This window comes from Conger conger, chromosome 11 (assembly GCF_963514075.1).
Source record: "Conger conger chromosome 11, fConCon1.1, whole genome shotgun sequence".
NCBI lineage: Eukaryota > Metazoa > Chordata > Actinopteri > Anguilliformes > Congridae > Conger > Conger conger.
The window spans coordinates 24316009-24336711 of record NC_083770.1 but is presented as its reverse complement, the minus strand read 5'-3'; the positions used below and the strand labels follow the sequence as shown (position 1 = coordinate 24336711).

General features: G+C 43.1%; 1 protein-coding gene across 1 annotated transcript; it reads right to left on the bottom strand.

Moving 5' to 3' along the window:
• Nucleotides 1-1618: 1618 nt before the first annotated feature.
• Nucleotides 1619-11664, bottom strand: LOC133139884 (ectoderm-neural cortex protein 1-like). The gene is made up of 3 exons (XM_061259337.1): nt 11299-11664; nt 7998-9800; nt 1619-4688 (listed from the first exon to the last, which is right to left on the bottom strand). Exon 2 carries the CDS (start codon nt 9792-9794, stop codon nt 8019-8021), a length of 1776 nt encoding a protein of 591 aa, XP_061115321.1. The 5' UTR covers nt 9795-9800; nt 11299-11664; the 3' UTR covers nt 1619-4688; nt 7998-8018.
• Nucleotides 11665-20703: the final 9039 nt, after the last annotated feature.

The window sequence follows — 20703 nt, the reverse complement described above, 5'->3', positions numbered from 1 at the left end:
GTATCATTTACCTTTTTGCTTATGAAGGTTATTTTGAGGAAATTGAATTGTGCGGTTGTGCAAGAACAATAACCATACTTTGAATCATAGGCGTCATTTACACGGGGGATGCGGGGGACATGTCCCCCCAAATATCTGGGAAAGCCTTCTGTGTCCCCAGCAATGTTAAGCTCTTACATTGAAACTGGGAAAGATAGGCAGCATCCTGCATCTTCTCCCCAAAACTACAGAAATATTAAAGGTAAAATGTATTCACTTTTACTTCTCGACTTTCACAACAAATTACAAACAATGTGCGAGAAAACTAAGAATATATCCTGTAGAGATAGGCTATGTCAATTATACACAACCAATTCGACTAACATATCTGTTTCACGGTTGCTCACCTTTTTGAAAAATGTATAATAGCTTCTGAACATGTCAAACATGTGCAGAGAATGTCGAGTAGATATTCCAAACATTGGGAAACTTGCCTGTGTATGTTGTCTATTTTTTGTGATGGTGCAGAATGATTAAATCAACTGTTAGCTAGTTATGGCGGTGCATGCCTTTCTCCAGAGAAAACGGATTAGTAGAAAGGTTGTTAAATTGGCAAAGTCGCTTTTTTAAAGCAACTATGGCAAAACTTCTGTGTGACCATTCACTAACTAACTACAGCAGGCTGCTACTGCTGTCAGTAACTTTAGACAGATATATGTGCAAATTCATGCTCAACTGTGGTCATTCTGGACCCGTTTTAGAGCTGATGCCCTTAAAATTTGAGTAGAAAATGTGTCCTTCAAGGGGATTTGTGTGGAGTTTTTATTGGCCCCGCTGAGATAACCTTGTTATAATTTTGAAGGAGTTACCTGCCACTGTGTTGTAGGCTAGCAACGCCGCATATATGAAGTTGTTGCTCCTGCCATCTACAAAGAAATGCATTAGCATAACATTTAGCAATATACCGGAAATGTGGGACATCCGGTTTACCTCCCCATAACATTAGCAATTGAGATTATTCATTTTTCACCACATTGGTATTGTAACTTAGATTGAGGGATAGTGACTGGCCATTGAAGCTTTTGAGTGATTTGAGAACAACAAAATCTAGACGGTGACAGGTGAATGTTATGTATTTTATTTTTTATTATAAAATTGTAAATCTGTCATTTGTAGCATACGTATAGGCCTAGTAAGTTGCTTTTCTTATACGATTAAGTTAGTTCCTTGTTTATCTGGAAGAGGTCATGATAACGCTGTGGTATGTCAATTGCATCATCCATTGTCTTGCATAGGCTACATGGTACGATTGTTGACTACACTGCGATGCCCCGTCCCCCCCGTCCCCCCCGTCCCCCCCAAAAAAACAAAAAAAAACATCTCAGGGTGTTCAGCCCTGTGTGCCCCCCCCCCCCCAATCTTGAATCTTGAATCTTGCTTGGAATCATTAAAATATCAAACATAACTGAAATCTTGAACTACTTTTGAAGGCTGTGTGTGGATAGGCAGGAAATGATGTCCAAATGTTAAAATACTTACTCTGAATCATTTGCATTACTCATTCAAAATGTTTACAGATTGTATGTATCATCAATAGGTTTTGTTCTTGATATGAAAGTGAAAAAGGGACCACAAAATGTACAATAAAGAGAAAAACTCTTGTTTATTAGCCATGATTTCACACTGTGAAAAAAATCCACTAGTACAAAATGTTTAATTGCAGTAGTCCAAAAAAAATCTGATCCAAACAAAATGAATACACTCCCACATTGAAGCATCATCATGTTTCGTGCACTAAACATGTTTTAATGGCTGCACAGAGCGTGTCGGACTCAGCCAGAGCACGAGCGATGTAATCATGTCCAATCAGTCCATGTGTCAGACTTCAGCCTCAGACAGTCCACATTGGAACAGGAAAGTGGCTCTTTGTTGGGCGTAGCCATAGCAACCCTCAGGCTGAAAGGAAAGTGCTCCTTATCTGATTCTGAGATTCCAAAGTGCAGCGTCCAGCGGATTGTGCCCGGGGTGGAAATCACATGCCAGAATTCCCCCGTCTGTTACGCCACCCGGGCATCCCGCACAGTCTCGGGATGGAGAGGTGTCCACGGTCAGCGTAGAGCAGCAATGACACTGCTGAAGAGAACTGTACAATTTCACTATTTTAAGTCATGAGTTTTGGGTCAGGTCTTTCTAGCCTTAAATATATTGTTTATGTTGTTGTTTTCACAACACGTCATGCATATCCTGCTCGACAATAAGCACGAATTACAAAGGCCATTTTCCCCACGTAACACACAGCTCTTTACAGTAATCACACTCAGGAGACATACGTAGCTGAAGCTGGATTGAAGATTAGCGAACACAGCTAGATCAAACCAGGCAAAGCCCAGGCAAGCACACAGGACACTATGGGACACAGAGTAAAGACAACTGTGACACAGAAGCAGGCGGAGGCACGGTACACTACAGCTGCTCAGTGAGACACACACACACACACACACACACACACAGCTGGGCGAGGCCTGCGGTCATGTGCTGGACAGGCCTGGTTATCTGCATTTGACACAGTTCCTGGGGGGGCTGAGAATAACACGTCATAAGAGAACAAGGGGGGGGGGGGGGGGGGTATGGAATCCAGGATTCTAATGAATAACTTCCTTTTTCGGTAATACTGTCCAGAAAATGGGGAAATTGCAGACACATGCGGCCCCAGGTGTAGCAGGGGATAATCAAACACCAGTGGCAGTAAGTAAGATCTGGTAAAGATGGTGGTATGAGTGTTCAATCTTCCTGAGTAGAATGATCTTGTGGTGGTAAAAACAGAAAGGCAGCAAGACAAGTCAGCTCCTGTATTTTTCCTGTACTGCCAGCAGACAGCCCCTTAAAATGAATCAACAATAGGATAAATATTCATCCTGCGACAGGAAGACCACTGAACTCCAGGCAATGACATCAGACTTTGTGTGCAACAGAAAATACAGACTTCACAGAGCCCTCAGGATGAAAAGATTCCAGCAGCAATTAACAGGTGAGGGATAATGGATGTGCTCTTAATGCAGTTGTGCAGTTGTGCAGCAGGATATGCTATTAGTACATCTGTGACAACTGAATGAACCAAGATGCAAACCCATCATGTTTTACTGGGCAACAAAGCAGCAAATTAGAGGTTCTGTGAGATTCTCATTTGATTAGTACACATATTTGACATGTGGACATCAAAACATCCTAATTACACCAGCTTCTGTATGTCACCTTTGAAATCTAAAAATTGTCTGTTCCCTCAATTAAATAGATCTATTTCAATATTTTTCCATTATTGGTTATATTATGTGTAGGAGACTGGAGTAATTATGCATTATGATATTATGATATTTTTAGACAGATGTATTGAAAACAGTATTAAAATTTACCAGTTTACCAGTACACACTTCACTAGGGAACAGCAAATGACCTCATAGGCTTGAAAATACTGGCTGTCGTTCAAAATGACACACATGGACATCAACGCCAATAAAAACTACTGGCCTGGTGGCAAACCCAACATCAGAATCAGCTAATGGATAATGGAATGACTATGATGAGTACATCCACAGCAGTTCACTTTTACAGGGAGAATCTTCTGACTGCAAGCACAGGAGATGCATTTTGGACTCCATTAAAAAAAGGATGTATATTTTATATGAATGTATATTTAGGATTCAATTCCCAATGCAGAATTAGTTTTGGCATTCATCTGAAAACTGCAGAATTTTTGCCTCCTCGGGAAATATTCCTTTTAAAAACACTGGACAAGCTGTGTCACTCATCAAGGGTCTCATCTGTGAAATGATAATCCGTCCATGTCAATCTGGAATCAGGACCAATCACAAGGTACCCCGGCAGCCAGAGGCCCGCCCCCTGTGGCTCCACTGCAAACAGGAAGCTGGACGCGCTTCTATAGCTGAGAAACCCGAAATGTGCAAATACAGCCTGCCAATCAAAACACTCAGCAACTACAGGAACGCTGGCCATGCAGGGCACAAAACAAGGCTGTGGGCTTATATAACAAGCAAAACAATAAATTATGTTCATCCCAAATATTCTGTCATTAAACAAAGCACATTTTCATCATAAATAAAGATTAGAACATACATTACAGTGAGGTTTTAAGACTTAAGACTTTCTTGCATTTATCTCTTTTTCTGCCATTGATAGGGAGGATTCCAGTTCCCCCCACCCCCCATACCCCCCACCTACAGGAAGAGCCTTTTCCTCGTGCTGTTAGCACTGCTATGGTCCAGCTGTATGTTTGCTCTAAAGGACATGTCCAGACATGTTGCCCAACACCCTGCAGCATGGGGTGGTGGCCATTTTCAATCTGCCTGTAGTCTACTGAACGTGAGACGAGGAAGACTCACGTACACCCGAGTCCATTAATAAGAGCTCAGCTCCAGTAACCTGCTCCCTCCTGCAGCCATCCTTAGTTAGAAAGAGCTGGAGACCCAGTCAGTCCTCACTCGCATTACGATCAATGCCTTGAGAATGTCAAGCAGTAAAAGCGTGGAAGAGGGGGGTCAGTCCTTCATGTTCTCCCAGGGACACAGACGTCATCTCTGTCACGCAGAACAACCCCCCACTTTCAATAGTTTATCCTTCATGCCAAAAAAATAAAGTGTGCTTCTTCACAGTTGACATCTAGCAGATGTGTTGAGAAAACAAAAAGGGGAAATCTGTGGAGAGAAAACCAAACGTTCAAAGGTTACATTCAAAGCATCGCTCAGGAAAAGCAAAACATCTGACATTTTTTCAACCCTGAAGTGTCGATTAAGTTTAAATAACCAATGTAGATGTTGAATTATGGGCAATTTCAAAAGGAATGTGGTGTCAAATAGCAGGGCACTGGAAATATGCTGTATTATCTACCATGGCTTCCTCAGAATTAGTCATGAGGGGAGAGACTTGCTGGGCCTGTGGATCTGCAGTGAGAGTTGAGTGCAGAGCAGTAGATTCTCCTGACAGTTGTTTGGGCCACAGGGCATCCTTAACATCACACACCACTATAATATGACAGGGGAAACTCGGACACTTCCAGGTGCATTATTTCTCTCTTCAAGATAAGCAAAATAAATACATAAAAAACACTTGCACCTGGTATACACAGGTGTGTGAGATATCAAACATACTAATGGGGCCTCAGTGTACAGTACTGCAAGGGTTTCCTGGTTTTATTTTTAACATAGTGCTTGTGTTCAAATTCAGGCTGTGCCCCAATTCAAGCAAAATCTATCTCCTGCACACCACACACACACACACAGGCTGTGCCTATAGCAGGTCATATAGCTGGTTTGTGCATATAAATGGATAATGTCGCCCTGTGGTAGGCCTCACAGAGGGGCTGTGTTCCGGGCTCTGCCTCCTGCAGCTCACACTGGCTGCTGCTCTCTCAGAGCCTCCAGCTCCCTTTAATTTGGGGGCAATAAAACTGATTTGTTATCTCTGCCTAAAGCTTCTGTGTCTGTCCTGAATTCACAACGGAAGAATAGCAATTAGCAAACAATTTCCATCGCCCTCCTCCGCAAAGACTGAAAAGATCCCCCTCCCTTCCCTTCCTCCATTTCTCTCATCCCCCTCTCCCACACACCAGCGTTTCCTAAATAAAACGCACACTCTTCACGGCAGCCTGTGAAACAAACAGCATTGACTGCGTTCTTCAGTGCAGGTATGTCTAAGGTGCAAATTTCCCATCAAAAGCGGTTTCTATCTAACAATCAATACGGAACCTCAGACTCAGAAAGTCGTTTAATCTCCTAACAAACAAAGAGCTGTGTATTTCGTCAGACTGTACTTCCACGGTAAAAGGGGGAAACAGTGAGATTTCATTGAAGTGCTTCACATACTGTTCTTGCTGCAACTATGCCAGTCTCTCCACTGTGGTAAAAGGGGGAAGCAGGGGGAAGCAGCACAGGGTGTTGGAGGTGAGGAGGTGTGAACTCAAAGTTCCCATGATCAGATAGCAGCAGAACATAAAAGAGAAAGCTGGAGCCCTTTCCTCTTCCCCTCCCTGGCCCGGAGCACAGCAGTAAAGCCCCATTGTTCATGGGCCCCACTAAAACTGCTCCCCACTCCTTTAAACGACTTAATGACCTGTCCCAGCAGGACCTCCGCTTTCTAATTTACTGCCCAACTTAGGTGGGCAACATTCCATATGCAAATCCAGGTTGTGATGGAGCTCCTGGTCTTAGCTTTAAAAGACCTTGGGACTGAGGAGATGTATCCACAGATGTCAAAGCCAAACTAGCCACTACTGGCCTGGCATTAGTCATTCATCACATTTGTTCTCTTGTTAAATTATTTGTGGGAAACTCTTATCAGAAGGCTTTGAGAAAAAAGCACTATCACAGAGGCTGAGTGGATTTTGAAAAATGTATTTCATTTCAGAGTTCATACATCAAAATGATTTCTGTTTACTGTACTGAGAACCTTCTGTCAAAGACAGAAGAATGGACAAAATTATTTACAAAAACATTGAGCCTCTGGTCTTATTCCATAAAATGATTACTGAACCATTTGGTGACAATAGGGAAAGTATTTGTCCCTATTGTGAGTTAATTACACTGCAAAAGACTTAGTGAAAGCTGTGGTAGACAGCTCTATGCTCTCCTTTTCATGAGAGCAGCTGGTTGTTACTGGAGGCCAAACATGAAAAGGCTGCTAGCACGGCACCATCAGGCCTGGTCATCATCCGCAGAGAGTGGTACTGTCTCAGTGTAGGGCTGTCTCAGTATAGGGCTGTCTCAGTGTAGGGCTGTCTCAGTGTAGGCCTGTCTCAGTGTAGGCCTGTCTCAGTGTAGAGCTGTCTCAGTCTAGGGCTGTCTCAGTGTAGGCCTGTCTCAGTGTAGGCCTGTCTCAGTGTAGAGCTGTCTCAGTGTAGGCCTGTCTCAGTGTAGAGCTGTCTCAGTCTAGGGCTGTCTCAGTGTAGGCCTGTCTCAGTGTAGGCCTGTCTCAGTGTAGAGCTGTCTCAGTGTAGGGCTGTCTCAGTGTAAGCCTGTCTCAGTCTAGGGCTGTCTCAGTGTAGGCCTGTCTCAGTGTAGAGCTGTCTCAGTGTAGGGCTGTCTCAGTGTAAGCCTGTCTCAGTGTAGGGCTGTCTCAGTGTAAGCCTGTCTCAGTGTAGGGCTGTCTCAGTTGAAATTGTACTTCCCTCTAGGGTCTTTCTGCGAACTTATCCCTGGTTATGGGTATGCACTTTATTGTACGTCGCTCTGGATAAGAGCGTCTGCCAAATGCCAATAATGTAATGTAATGTCTCAGTGTAGGGCTGTCTCAGTGTAAGCCTGTCTCAGTATAGGGCTGTCTCAGTGTAAGCCTGTCTCAGTGTAGGGCTGGCTCAGCGTAGCGTTGGGTTGTCTCAGTGTCGGGTGGCCCTTCACTTTCCCACAGGGACCTGCCTGCTAAACCCTGTTAGCACTCCCTGCTGCTCTTTAGCCAAGCACATCCCTTACATGACCGGTCATTTCACCAAAATTGGCTCAAGAACAGGCAACTACTGCTTTTAACTCAAACAAATTACAGGCAATTGCTGTTGTATTCGCCCCCCCTGCTTACAGGTAGCTGCTTCCTCTGTCTGTGGCTGATCTAAGTGCCACTCCAATTATCCCCTGCCTCCTGGTGCTAGTAGAAGTGTGAGTTCATGTGGATTACAGTGAGCCAATTTACAAAGAGCATGTGCTAGTTGTGCTTCTCATTTGTAATTCATGAAACGTATCCATGTCAAACCCCTCCGCTATGCATGACACCCTGGGTCACTGGCATGACACCCTGCACAGCTGAGTTATGTTAGTTGTGTACAAATAAAGAACAGAATTATAATCCCAGCTACACAATCCTTACTTACTTACTTACTTAACTTTATTGTCACTGTACAAGTACAACAAAACGTTGTTTGGAGCAAGCCTGTAGATGCCCAATGAAATGGGAACTCCCCCCCGGTTACTATGTACACAAGATCACACGTTCAATTCTTCACATAGCAGGGTTCATACCTCCGTGGTCGAGCGCTGCCTCTATGCAGGGAGATGTTTCCAGGTGCTAACGAAGGCCGTGGGGATGAGTGAGTACGGCACGGTCGTGATACTATTCCACGTGTCTAACGACGGGTCATAGCAATCCAGGGTTTTACACCGCTGCGTGCCGAAATAGCCGCCTACCACGTAGAGTTTATTTCCAGAAGCCACTGCCTGGCAGCTCATGCGTTTGGCCGTGACGTCGCCCACCTTAGTCCACTGGTACGTCTCGCTGCTGAACTTGTAGGCGGAACAGGCGGAGAACTCTGTGTCCCCGCCCATGACGAAGATCTGGCTGCCCAGGACGGCAGCGGCGGTGTAGCGCCAGGGCTGGGGGCACGAGGCGGGCACCGCCCAGCGGTTCTCCAGCGGGTCATAGCACTGCACCTTGGGAAGCTTGTCGTGGCTCACGCTGGTGCCTCCAAAGGCAAAGAGCTTGAGTTTGACGCTGACGACAGCCGCGTTGCTCACGCCCTCCCGGAGAGGCGCCACCATGGTCCACTTGTTGGCGGCCGGGTCGAACTGCTCCACCTGCTTGAGCGAGACGGAGGGGGAGGCCGGGAGGCAGCCGGTGGCTGCTGTGTGTCCCCCCACCACATACAGGCAATGCTGGAGCTCAGCCGAGCCATGCCCAAACCGCGCGATCAGCATGGGCGCGGCCTTGCTCCACTCCTCCTGCAGCGTGTCGTACACCCACACGTCCTTCGACACGCCATTCTCCGAGCCCCGCCCCCCCGTCACGTACACCTTGCACCCGATGGCGCAGGCGCTAAACTCCTTGCGGGGGCTGGGGATGTCAGCCTTGGGAATGATCTCTTTGGCCTTCTGGTCCACCAGGTACAGCTTGTCGCACATGAAGGTCTGGCCACCCAGCAGGAAGAGGGCGTGGCTGGTCTTCCTGGGCCGGGCGCACAGGCTGGTCACCACGCCGTCGTTCTGCAGGATCTTCAGCTTGCAGCGGATGGCCTCGTCCACCAGCTCCCTGCTCTGGGCCTGCTGGGTGATGAGGTCCTCCGTGGAGACGTTCTCCATGAGGAAGATGGCGGGCAGCAGGGCCAGGCGCACGGTGCGCAGCAGCTCGGGCAGGTGGCAGTGCCTCCGCTCAAGGTCGTAGTTCACCCAGTTGAAGGCAGACTCGTACACCAGCCTCTCGTCCTCTGTCTCCAGCTCCTCGTGGGACAGCAGCTGCACCAGTAGGTCTTTGGGCAGCTGCAGGAAGTCCTCGGTCTTGCAGATGGTGGGGAAGTTGCTGAGGCACATGCCCCAGGAGAGCTGGGACAGCTTGGTGCACTGGTGGGCGTCCGACAGCAGCAGCATGCCCAGGCAGTTGGTGGGGTGCAGGTTCCGCTCCAGGAACTCGGCGCAGGCGTCCCGGATGTCCTGGAACTCCAGCATGTCCCCAGCCTCCAGCAGGGACTCGGCGTTCTCCTGGCTGATGAGCAGGCGCGAGGAGTAGGCGTAGTCCAGCAGCAGCTCCAGCACCTCGGGGTGCAGCGAGTCGTGGAAGTTCACTTCGCTGGCCTGGCTCTCCCGCAGGCCGCCGCTGAACATGGCCTCGAAGTAGCGACTGCAGGCCGCCAGCACGGCCCGGTGGCACGGGAACGAGCGGCTCCCAGCATGCAGCAGCACGTCCGTGAACAGCTTCTGCTGCCGCAGTGCGTTCAGGTGCATCAGCACGCTGTCCGCATACGACGACTTGTGGAACAGGTAGATGTTCATGGACCCCGTGCTGGCACGTGACTTACGGTTCTCGTGGACGCAGATGGACATTTTCATTGAACCCTACAAAGAGAGAGAGAGAGAGAGAGAGAGAGAGAGAGAGAGAGAGAGAGAGAGAGAGAGAGAGAGAGAGAGAGAGAGAGAGAGAGCGGGATGAGAGGGAGGGGAGGAGAATTATCAATGCACCCTTAGCTTTGCTTTGTTGTCAGAAGGCACAAAAGGTAACATTATTTAAAAAACAAACTCTTATTTCCATTAAAGGGAAATACACTACCATGTATTCATATTGTCAAGGTTGGCAACAGCAAGTTTTAATACAGGTTCTCATAAACATGACCATCACACAACAGTGAAAACTGTAGAAAAGGCAGTCACACTAGATTAATTCCTGAAACCATTCCAGATACCTTTCCCTGGAATGTAGCTACAGTACCACGCTCTACTCATAACAACCCGCTCAGTTACTCTATCAGCTGCACTGGTGATGCAGAGGGGGAAATCATCCAAACATCCTAAGAAATGACAGTGTAATATCTTCCACTTGATGTTAATCTTACAGCTTCACTTTCATTTCTTTCACGGTATTCCTACTCCACTCTAAAACAGAGGGGGGTTGGTTTTTGCATACTGTGCTGTGCACATGTAAGCCTTGAATGCCAGGATTAACTGATGAAAACATAAACTTCACTCAAAGAGCATAAAGGTTGTCAATACGAAACTATTTCATCATCTGTTATCTGTTTTAGAAAGTTACACATCCAAAATGTAACTTGAGATTTTTATTTAATCTCATTCATTTCTACGTTTCCAGACACTTGGTGTAACCATCATACGACTGCGCGCGATTTAATTGTATCCGTCCAGTGAGGCACGGCAATAATTCTTTTTTAATAAAGATGCACAATAAAAGTATGTGTGCACCACCTATTCTCCCGCGATGCGCATCCATTAATATAGTTTGTTATAGCGTATGAAATGTAGCCTAATATATATATTTCCAGAACGACAACGAAAATGATACTGCGGTTTTAAGACAGGCAATGGGATGCATCTAGTGGACAATTAGGTTACGTTTCAGCACTGTACGTGTAGCCTATATGTCAGACACTTGGACTCAACTGACCTCAGCTAATTGTGGGAAATGTCAAAAAAAGATAATATATAAAAATGTATGTGTGTGTTGTGATGCAATTTATGTCGCTGCATCCACGCATTGCCAATAGACTGCACACAAAAACTACTTTTATACCTGCCAATTATTGCGAGTTATTTAACCAAATTCTAATCAGCATGCACCGAGGGACTAATCAGCTGTTGGATAACATTATTTTCCCGTATGCCACCTCGCTGACACTGATAAAGTGTTGTTGGATATAATGTGCGATTACCAGTAGCCTACACATGACTGGAAATGATCGGTACATTCTGAAGCGCATGCAACACATTCCAATTCATACACTAACTTGGTCCTCACAGTAAGCCAACGCCAGAAGAATAGTCATGCATCGTTATATCTATATATAAAACTATATACGAAAAGCATTCCTGAAATGTTCTGTACCTCTTTGGGTGAAAGCAGGAGTTCAAAGCGATCCGTTTCAGTCCTCGCGCATGCCACGCCAGGAAGAGCCACGGTTCTGTTGAAACTGGACACTTTGCAATCCAGTCTCTCTGGTAGCGCAGGAAACAAGGCTGGAGTGCTTCGGTGTCTTTCTATGCGTATTGCCTTTCCTTTATAATACGTTTCATACGGTCTCTGACTGGCATCGAAATGAATGAGTCAGTATCTGAGCGAAATAGTATCCCGATGTGTGTGTGTGTTTATGTTTGTTTTTTCAGATGTTCCTTCAGTGGGCATCGGAATGCACGCTCGCGTTCGCGAGATTGTTCATGCTCTCGGGTTCAGTAAGCTCGTCTTCGCACCGGGCTGGATGGAGGCAGCTTTAACTACGGAGAGGGCGGATCATTCACAGCATCGGGAACAAATAGGAGGAGTATGCAAAACAGCCGACAACTTTAAAAACCGAGAAGCGGCGTAGTGAATGGTAGGCGGAACGTGACCAGCCAAACGCCTCCCAATGATTGCACATTGTGTACTTTGTATACACTGGGCATCCCATTCCACCGCTTTTATGAGCAGGACTAGGTGCAATTAAATGTAATTCAGGTTATGTTTGATCTCTGAGGATGCAAGAACTGATTATTTTCATTATTTCTCAAGGGCTAGTACAATTATGATGCTCCGTTCAAACTTCTTATTCAAGAATACATTTTTTAAATAATAAGTCAAAAAGTGTGTAGATATTTATTGAAGGTAAAACATTTTAGTGCTTGGTGTGCCTTTCACCTTGATTGCTGTGTTCATTCTCTTGGCATTGATTCCACCAGTTTATGCAACTCCTCAACTTCCATTATTCCCATAGATGATATGCTGATGTTACGTGTCAGCTGCCCCCAAAGATGTTCAATTGTGTTTAGATCCAGTGACCATCCCAAAGCTCCCCTTATTCTTGAAGTGGTAATTGCATTATTCCTTGATAATTAAAGAAAACAACCAGGTAGTGTAGTGTCTTCAGACCAGGAGAGCAAAACTTCTCCTAAATGAATATGTGTACGTGTGTATGTGTGCTATAAATATGCATCAAACTGTTATATTTAAGTTGAGTTTTTTGCATCTACTTATGGAACAAAAATTATGTTATTTGACAGCAACAAAGAGAATGAATGCCATCTTCCTGGCTTGGAAAAAAAACGTATCTATTTGATATTTAACCAAGCAGCTGGTGAAATAAACCAAGCTAATCCACTGAATGTCAAGAAAATGCAACTTTGTTTTCCCAATGTTGCAAATGCCATTGAATCCTCATGTTGCAATCAGTGGACCAGCCCATGTGCTGCACATCACCAGCATTTTAGCTGGTAATGACTTGGTTTGTGTTGTTAATGACTTTGGTGTGTGCGGGTAATGACTTTGGTTTGTGCAGGTAATGACTGTTCTTTGTGCTGGTAATGACTGGTTTTTTGCGGGTAATGACTGTGGTTGGTGCTGGTAATGACTGGTTTGTACGGGTAATGACTGTGGCTTGTGCTGGTAATGACTCTGGTTTGTATAGGTAATGACTGCGGCGTGTGCTGGTAATGACTCTGCTTTGTATGGGTAATGACTGTGGTTTGTGCTGGTAATGACTCTGCTTTGTATGGGTAATGACTGTGGTTTGTGCAGGTAATGACTGTTGTTTGTGCTGGTAATGACTGTGGTTTGTAGGGGTAATGACTGTTGTTTGTGCTGGTAATGACTCTGGTTTGTATGGGTAATGACTGCGGCTTGTGCTGGTAATGACTCTGCTTTGTATGGGTAATGACTGTGGTTTGTGCTGGTAATGACTCTGCTTTGTATGGGTAATGACTGTGGGCCCACAGGCAGGAGGTCTGTCATACTGTACACTTCAAACGCACCCGTCTGTCAGGAGAGTGGAGATGAAGATGCCCGTGCTTTTACCTCTCTGCTCCGTGCCCTGATTTCAGGCCAAACCTGGACTCAGAGATGTGTATGTCTGATCCCTACCGTGCTCCATGGGGTGTGTGCTCGGAGTTCAGGCCCAAGCAGAGATCAGCAGCTCCCCTAAATTATGTATGCGCAGTCTGTGGCATGTGCAGAATGTGGGGTCTCCAGAGAATGACCTGCATGAACATGGCCCCAACCTGAGCAGCCCAGAGGTCCAAGGGCACCAAAGGTGCGTGCTGTGACAAGCAGATGGAAGCCCATCAGCGGCCCGATTCCTTTAGTGTGTCAGAATTTCTTCTGTGGACTCACTCCAGAGTCAGAGCCTTTAAAAAAAAAAAAAAAATTTCCATCCTGATTTACTGGCTTCGCATCACCTTTTGAGGAATTCGCCTTTTCATATCAAACAGCACAAAATTGGAACACCGTACCATGGAATCATCTTTTAATTCCTTTACCAAATCTGTTAAACAGTGGTTATTGGATAATCAAATATGTTTTCATAATTTAACATAAATCGGGGCGGCACGGATGGTGCAGTGGGTAGCACTGCCGCCTCACAGCAAGGAGGTCCTGGGTTCGAGTCCCCGTCAGCCGGGGCCTCTCTGTGCGGAGTACCCGGAGGAAACCCACGCAGACACGGGCATGTTCTCCCCGTGTCTGTGTGGGTTTCCTCCGGGTACTCCGGTTTCCTCCCACAGTCCAAAGACATGCAGGTTAGGCTGATTGGACAGTCTAAATTGCCCATAGGTATGAGTGTTTGAGTGACTGGTGTGTGTGCCCTGCGATGGACTGGCGACCTGTCCAGGGTGTATTCCTGCCTTTCGCCCAATGTATGCTGGGATAGGCTCCAGCCCCCCTGCGACGCTGTTCAGGATAAGCGGGTTAGGATAATGAATGAATGAATGAACATAAATCGGTCCAGTCTCTACAGTGGTGCCTGTGATGTATTTGCTAGCTGGGATGTTGTGTTGTTAGTGTTCCACAGTTCTTAAATATTAATATGAATATGTTAATATGTACAAGATGTTATATGCTACGCTATATGTGTGTTACTTTAAGCGTATGCTTTATGTGTTGCAGTGTCCTTGCAGGGGGACTTGATCGTGCTTATTTGTTGCTATGTATGAGTTATGTTGTAATTATGTTATTATGTCATGACTATTATGTATGACTGTTTTTTCATCAACGTGCCCAGGAACTACAGATTAAAACGAGCTGTAATCTCTAAATCTGGCACATTTTACGTTATGATTATTGATGTGCATTTTTAAATATTTTAAATATTTTTAAGTAAATAAATTAATATATAAATAATCTTTAAACATTTCTCCTTATACTGCTCTAATAGTGTCAGTTTTTACCACTTGCAGTGGGCTCCAAAATTATTGCCACCCTTGATAAAAGTGATTATTTGAAAAAATTATTTAGTAAACAACACAGATAATAATCTATATGTTATGTTCAAACATATAGGACAACTATATACTTTTATTTCAATACATTTATTATCATGCTTCAATGTTTTTTTATTAAGTCATTTATTTTATTCTGAAAACCATAGGTGCCAAAATTGGCACCCCTGGTTTAACACCCCTGGCAAAGATGACAGCCATCAGTATTTTGCGATAATTTGTGATACGGTTAGAGAACACATTTGGTATTTATGCTCATTCCTCCATGCAGAACATTTCAGAATCATTGGTATCCCCGGGTTTGCGCCTATGGACCCCCCTCTTCCATTCAGGCCACAGGTTTTTGATGGGATTTAAGTCTGGAGACTGAGATGGGCCATTGCTGATGGATATTGTTTTCACTTAGCCATTTCTGTGTGGATTTTGATGCATGTTTCGAGTCATTGTCCTGCTGGACAATCTAACCCAGTCTCAGCTTCCGACAAATCTAAACTGTGATCCTTGGGCTACTTACGGCCTCCCTCACCATCTTCCTTACCCTCGGTAAGGACAACATGTCCTTGCATCCTCTTCCAGGCAATTCCATCTGTTTTACACCTTTATATTACTGCAATGTAATAATGTGTTTGCCAATAATTCTGGAGCCCACTGTATGTGCTCCTTTTTTGCACTCTGAATAACAGGCTCTGTTTAATGGATGTGATGAGTCTAAATTAACTATCTAACAAATAATCTAACTCAAAACCACCCAGATCTAAGATTTTAGTGTTTAAAAACTATTTTCAACATGTTTATGACATCAGCAGGATTATGTTAATTATGACTAAGTAGTGATAATAATAATAATAATAATAATAATAATAATAATAATAATAATAATAATAATAAGCAATTTTATATTAACGCAAGCATCAATAGTACTACAATAACTCAATAATTGTTCCACTTGAGTGCAAATACCCAAATCTCAATTTAAAAGCATAAAGCATTTCACCAGTCATACATTTTTTTACTTTATTTTTTTATTTGCATAATATGGTCCCTTCAATTCCCTTCAAAATCCTTATCAAGAGTACAACAAAAGAATCCCATAAGGGTGCAGTCCAGGGTCCAGCATTTTTGCCTATTTCACAACATTTCACACAGAATGCAATACAAATTAATCCATAATCAATAAAATAATTAGAACAATATACACTGCACAAACACTCAAGCACATTCAAAATTCATCAAATGTAAGCACTTGTCAAGGACTATAGATCAATTGCACAGGGTAGAATTGATTTAATGCAAGAAATTAAGTGGCTCTTCCTGGTATTATGGAGGAGGCTTAGAATCCTCTACTTTTCATTGACCTAAAGTCAATAAACGATGGGGAAACTGTGACTGACTAAAGTGAAATTGATAAACTGTGGACGACCAGAAACTGTATGTTCAAACGCTTGTTCTGGAGGCATATCTAGGCTATTTTTGCTTTACTTAGTGTTTGGTTCCCCCTAGTGTCAATATAAAACAAACCTTATTCATCTTTAAAAGAAAAGTGGTGCGCAGACGAAAATTATAACAGGAAAGAATGGTACAATTATCTCTTTAATAAAATAGTTAATTTCACAAGATACAAATGCAACCAATCAATTAAATTACACATTAGATGGGACCTGTTATACAGGGATACTGCAACGGGAAGCGCGGTGCATTTTACTACGCTACAGGACACACAATCATCACTAGGGGCGTAAGTGTCACGTGCCTCCTTGGGTCTACACGCCCCATCGCGCCGAGAGTTCCAAGTGTTGACAAAATAGAAACACCTGCTATCTTACATCTGAATCATAGCTGGCCCTCTACCGAGAGTTCTTAATTGTCGATTGTTGAAAATAAAGAATTAAAGAAACGAGCCAAGGAAAATAGGATTAGTACATCAAATTGTCTGCCTGCCGGAAAAGGACCCTGATTACGTAACTTGCTCCATGTGCTTTTTGTTAAAGTGAAACTACCCCCAGTGTCCACCAGGAGGCATCGCCAGGTCTGTCGGTTAAATAAAATAACAACAAGGTGGTGCGGTTCGTTAGGTTTAAATCGTGAAGTGTATTCATTTCTTTCGATTATAAACATGAAATCACTTTGATTAAATGGTTGTACCCCGCCGTGTGATATGCCTACGGGTTTCCATCGAAATTTTGAGAGTGTTTGATCTAGAATGAACTAAAACAACGAAGACAAAACAAACGTCATAGAGTGAAGTTCTCTGCTTTGAAGCTGGCCTGGTTTTCAACTCTCTCAAGTGTGGCCAAGCAGCAAATTATCTTGAAATCTTAATTCATATTAGATGGTGCTATATTGCAAGGAAGAACACAGCAAATAAATGCTGGCTGTTTTGTGTTTCCCTTTCAATATTGCTTTGGTCATGAAATGTTTTTCCGTTTTCTGTTCCCATGTTACAATTTTCGCTTAACCTACCATCAGGTTTTCTTCCGTCTAGTTGTACTGTAGATACATCCTGCTGGGTGGCTGTAGTGTACCTGGGATCAATAACTAAAGCATGAGGGTGTTGTTTGTACCTGAGAGGGCTTATTGCATAAAAGCGTAAAAGGTGCATAAAAGCATGCAGTTGTTTTTCTGACCAAATGTCAGAATTGGGAATAAATGTTGAGGCTGCTGAGGTCTACAGATGGTAGAGTCAGAATTTGGCACCAACACCATGAATCCATGGATCTAACCTGGCTTGTGTCAACAGTCCAGGCTGGTGGTGGTGGTGTAATAGTGTGGAAAATGCTTTCTTAGTTCACATTGGGCCCGTTAATACCAATCAATCATTGCATGAATGCCACAGCCTATTTGAGTATTGTCGCTGGCCATGTGCATTCCTTCATGGTCACAATGTACCCATCTTCTAATGGTTACTTCCAGCCTTCCCAGTCACCAGGGGCCTCATTTATAAACGTTGCGTATGCACAAAAGAATGCGTACGCTACTTTCTAAGCAAACTTTGGCATTTATAAAAAACGAACTTGACGGGAAAATGTGCGGTCCTCCACGGAAACTCTGACCCATGCGTACGCACATTAACTGGAGAAATGAGAAACTGTGACTCCGATGGCAATGGGATGAAACTCTAAAATAAATCAAAATATTACCTCTCACGTATCATATATGAAGAGTTAATTTGCAAAAACGGATAAAAGCCTCTCTTACTCTAACTAATATCGGTTGTATCGGTATTTTTAGTTGGCTAGGTAAGCAGTGTTTGGATAGTTAACTTTGGTCACTTTTGCTCTGTTTCTTTGTTTCTTTGTTCTCAAAAAAAAAAAGAAAAGGGCCCTCGTCCCTATCTTTGTTGTACAGGTAGCAGTTGAAATTGTACTTCCCTCTAGGGTCTTTCAGCAAACTTATCCCTGGTTATGGGTATGCACTTTGTTGTATGTCGCTCTGGATAAGAGCGTCTGCCAAATGCCAATAATGTAATGTAAATGTAATGTAATAAACAAACAGCTGTTTGATTGATGCTCCTTGGAGTGCCCAAAAAATATGATTTAGGATGATAAATATAAACGGAGATGTTGTTGTAAAATAATCCCTCAAATATGTAGACGAATTGTTAAACAATACTTCATGTTATTAAATGTATTCTCATAAATAATATGGTGAACAGTCGGACAAATTACGCTGCACTGATGCCGTTTACAATGCGTCAGTCGGGCAGATACGAGTGCATAGTTTCATATATTGTTATCATATTCATATATTATGTTTTATAATGTGTTTATTGTTATGGATTTTTGTTTGTTTTATCTCTTAATTTTGTAACTGTGTTTTCAATGGTGCTAGACAAATAGCGTGTATTATTATTATTATTATTATTATTATTATTATCATCGTCATCATCACATTCGTTGTGCAGAACTGTTCGTCATTTACAATCAATCAGGATAATTCCCACACCTGTAGCTTTTCAGAGGCAATCAAATGGCTGAAATCCCTTTTCTTGGCCTTCTTGCCATTGTCGTCTTCGTGAAATGCATATTCATTAGGGGTGTTTCACTGCCTTTTTATAGGCAACTGTGGGCGGGACATGAAGCTGGCAAAGGTGCGCCACATTTAGAGTTGATTGTGATTTATAAAGGAAAACTGGCATGGGACGTGCGTGTGCACTGTTTTATAAATCAGAATATTTTTGTGCGTACGCACGTCCTGGGTTTCATGCCTGGGCAGCCCTTTATTAGGAACAATATACTAATAGTGGGTAGGGCCTCCCTTTGCTCTCAGAACAGCCTTAATATCGGTTAAATATATATATATATATATATATATATATATATATATATATATATATATATATATATAGTCGTATCCAAAAATGTGGGCACCCCTGGTCAAAGGGGGTTTTACATTTAATATATTGGTGAACAGAAGCACACCTTAACTGTAAATGTTAATTAAACGAGACCTTTCTGCAATTTTAAAGCAATTTCATTTTTACTGATTATAAATGATATATGGTGAGAAATGCTCAGAACAACCCACACATCACTGCAAGAGTAGTAGGCATAGGTCTAGCTGTTCACAGGAAAGAAATACAACTTATTTTAAACAACAAAGTCCTACATGGCAGATTTACCAGAAAGAAGCCTTTTCTATGACCTCAACACAAAATGAAGTTGAACACCACTTGTCTGAAGTATTCAAAAGAAAACATTGAGAAACCTGAAGCCTTTTGGAACAATGCGCTTTGGACTGACAAAACCAAAATTTTTGGCCACCAGATATCCTTTGGAGAAAGAAGGGTGAAGCCTTTTTAGGGAAGAACACTTTGCCAAATGTTAAGCATGGAGGTGGATCCATTATACTTTGGGATTGTGTAGCAGCTGGGGGGAAGGAAGAATGGTTGAAGGAAGTTGAAGGAAGAATGGATTCCAGCAAATATTAAGAAATTATAGGCTAATGTTCAAAGGTCAGTCCAGACATTGAAGTTCAAGAGAGGTTGAGTATTCCATCAAGACAATGATCCCAAGCATGCCTCAAAATGAACCATGAAGTACCTCCAGGAAAGGCTGATGAAGGTTTTGGAATGGACACCACAGTCCCTAGACTTGAATATTGTTGAAAATTTGTTGAGAGATCTCAAACATGCCGTACATGCAAGGAGGACGAAGAATATAGCTGAGCTAGAGGTGTTCTGCCAGGAAGAATGGAGGAAAATTGAAAGACTCTTAGGTGGCATTTGCAAGCTGTTATACTTGCACAAGGAGGAATTACAAAGTACTAACTGACAGGGTTCCCAATCGTTTGCACAGGGCCTTTTATTATTTTGAAACTGTAAAAAAAACTTGCTTCCGTTCACCAAGATATAAAATGTAAAAGGGCATTTTGACCTGGTTTGCCCAAATTTTTGCATATGTCTGTATGTTACATATATATAAACAAAATATAGTACGTATATATCAATATATATCAAGGCATGAAAACAAACTATTTCTGGAAAGTCAAAGTGTTTTGTAATGTGTTGCATTATGATTTAGCTAAATGTATGAAGCCATACACAGTATAAACATAGAGCTCAGACGCTTCTGTAACGCAGGTGCTTCTGCTAAGATGCACTCTTAACCTGTTACGGCAAAAGGCCCAGTTCTTTGGGCCATCAGAGACGCTGGAAGCATTTAAAAAAACATTTTAATGGAGCTATCAGCTGCCATGCTGCCAAGTTGTGTTGATGCAACTAAATATAGGCATTATAAGGCCAATACACGCATGTGAAGAGAAGGTAGTTACTAATGTATTTATAGAGTAATTATGTGTCACTGTGTGGTTTCTTACATAAATCAAAGATAATAATTAGGACAGCATCTAATTTAATGTGTTTGTCAAACCTATAGGATCACATACACTAACTTGTGGAACATAATCTGAAAGGTCAGTGAATCTGATGTGATAAAAGCTATTTTTAAAGAATATTGACCACTACATTAAGATTCCAGTGTCATTGTTACACACTCTTTTTGTAATTACAATTGTACAAAACACATTAAAAAACAGAATGCGATGCAAGGTG

What these genes read in the sequence shown, in the direction of transcription:
- LOC133139884 (XM_061259337.1), bottom strand. Translation starts at nt 9,794, where the DNA reads ATGAAAATGTCCATCTGCGTCCACGAGAACCGTAAGTCACGTGCCAGC.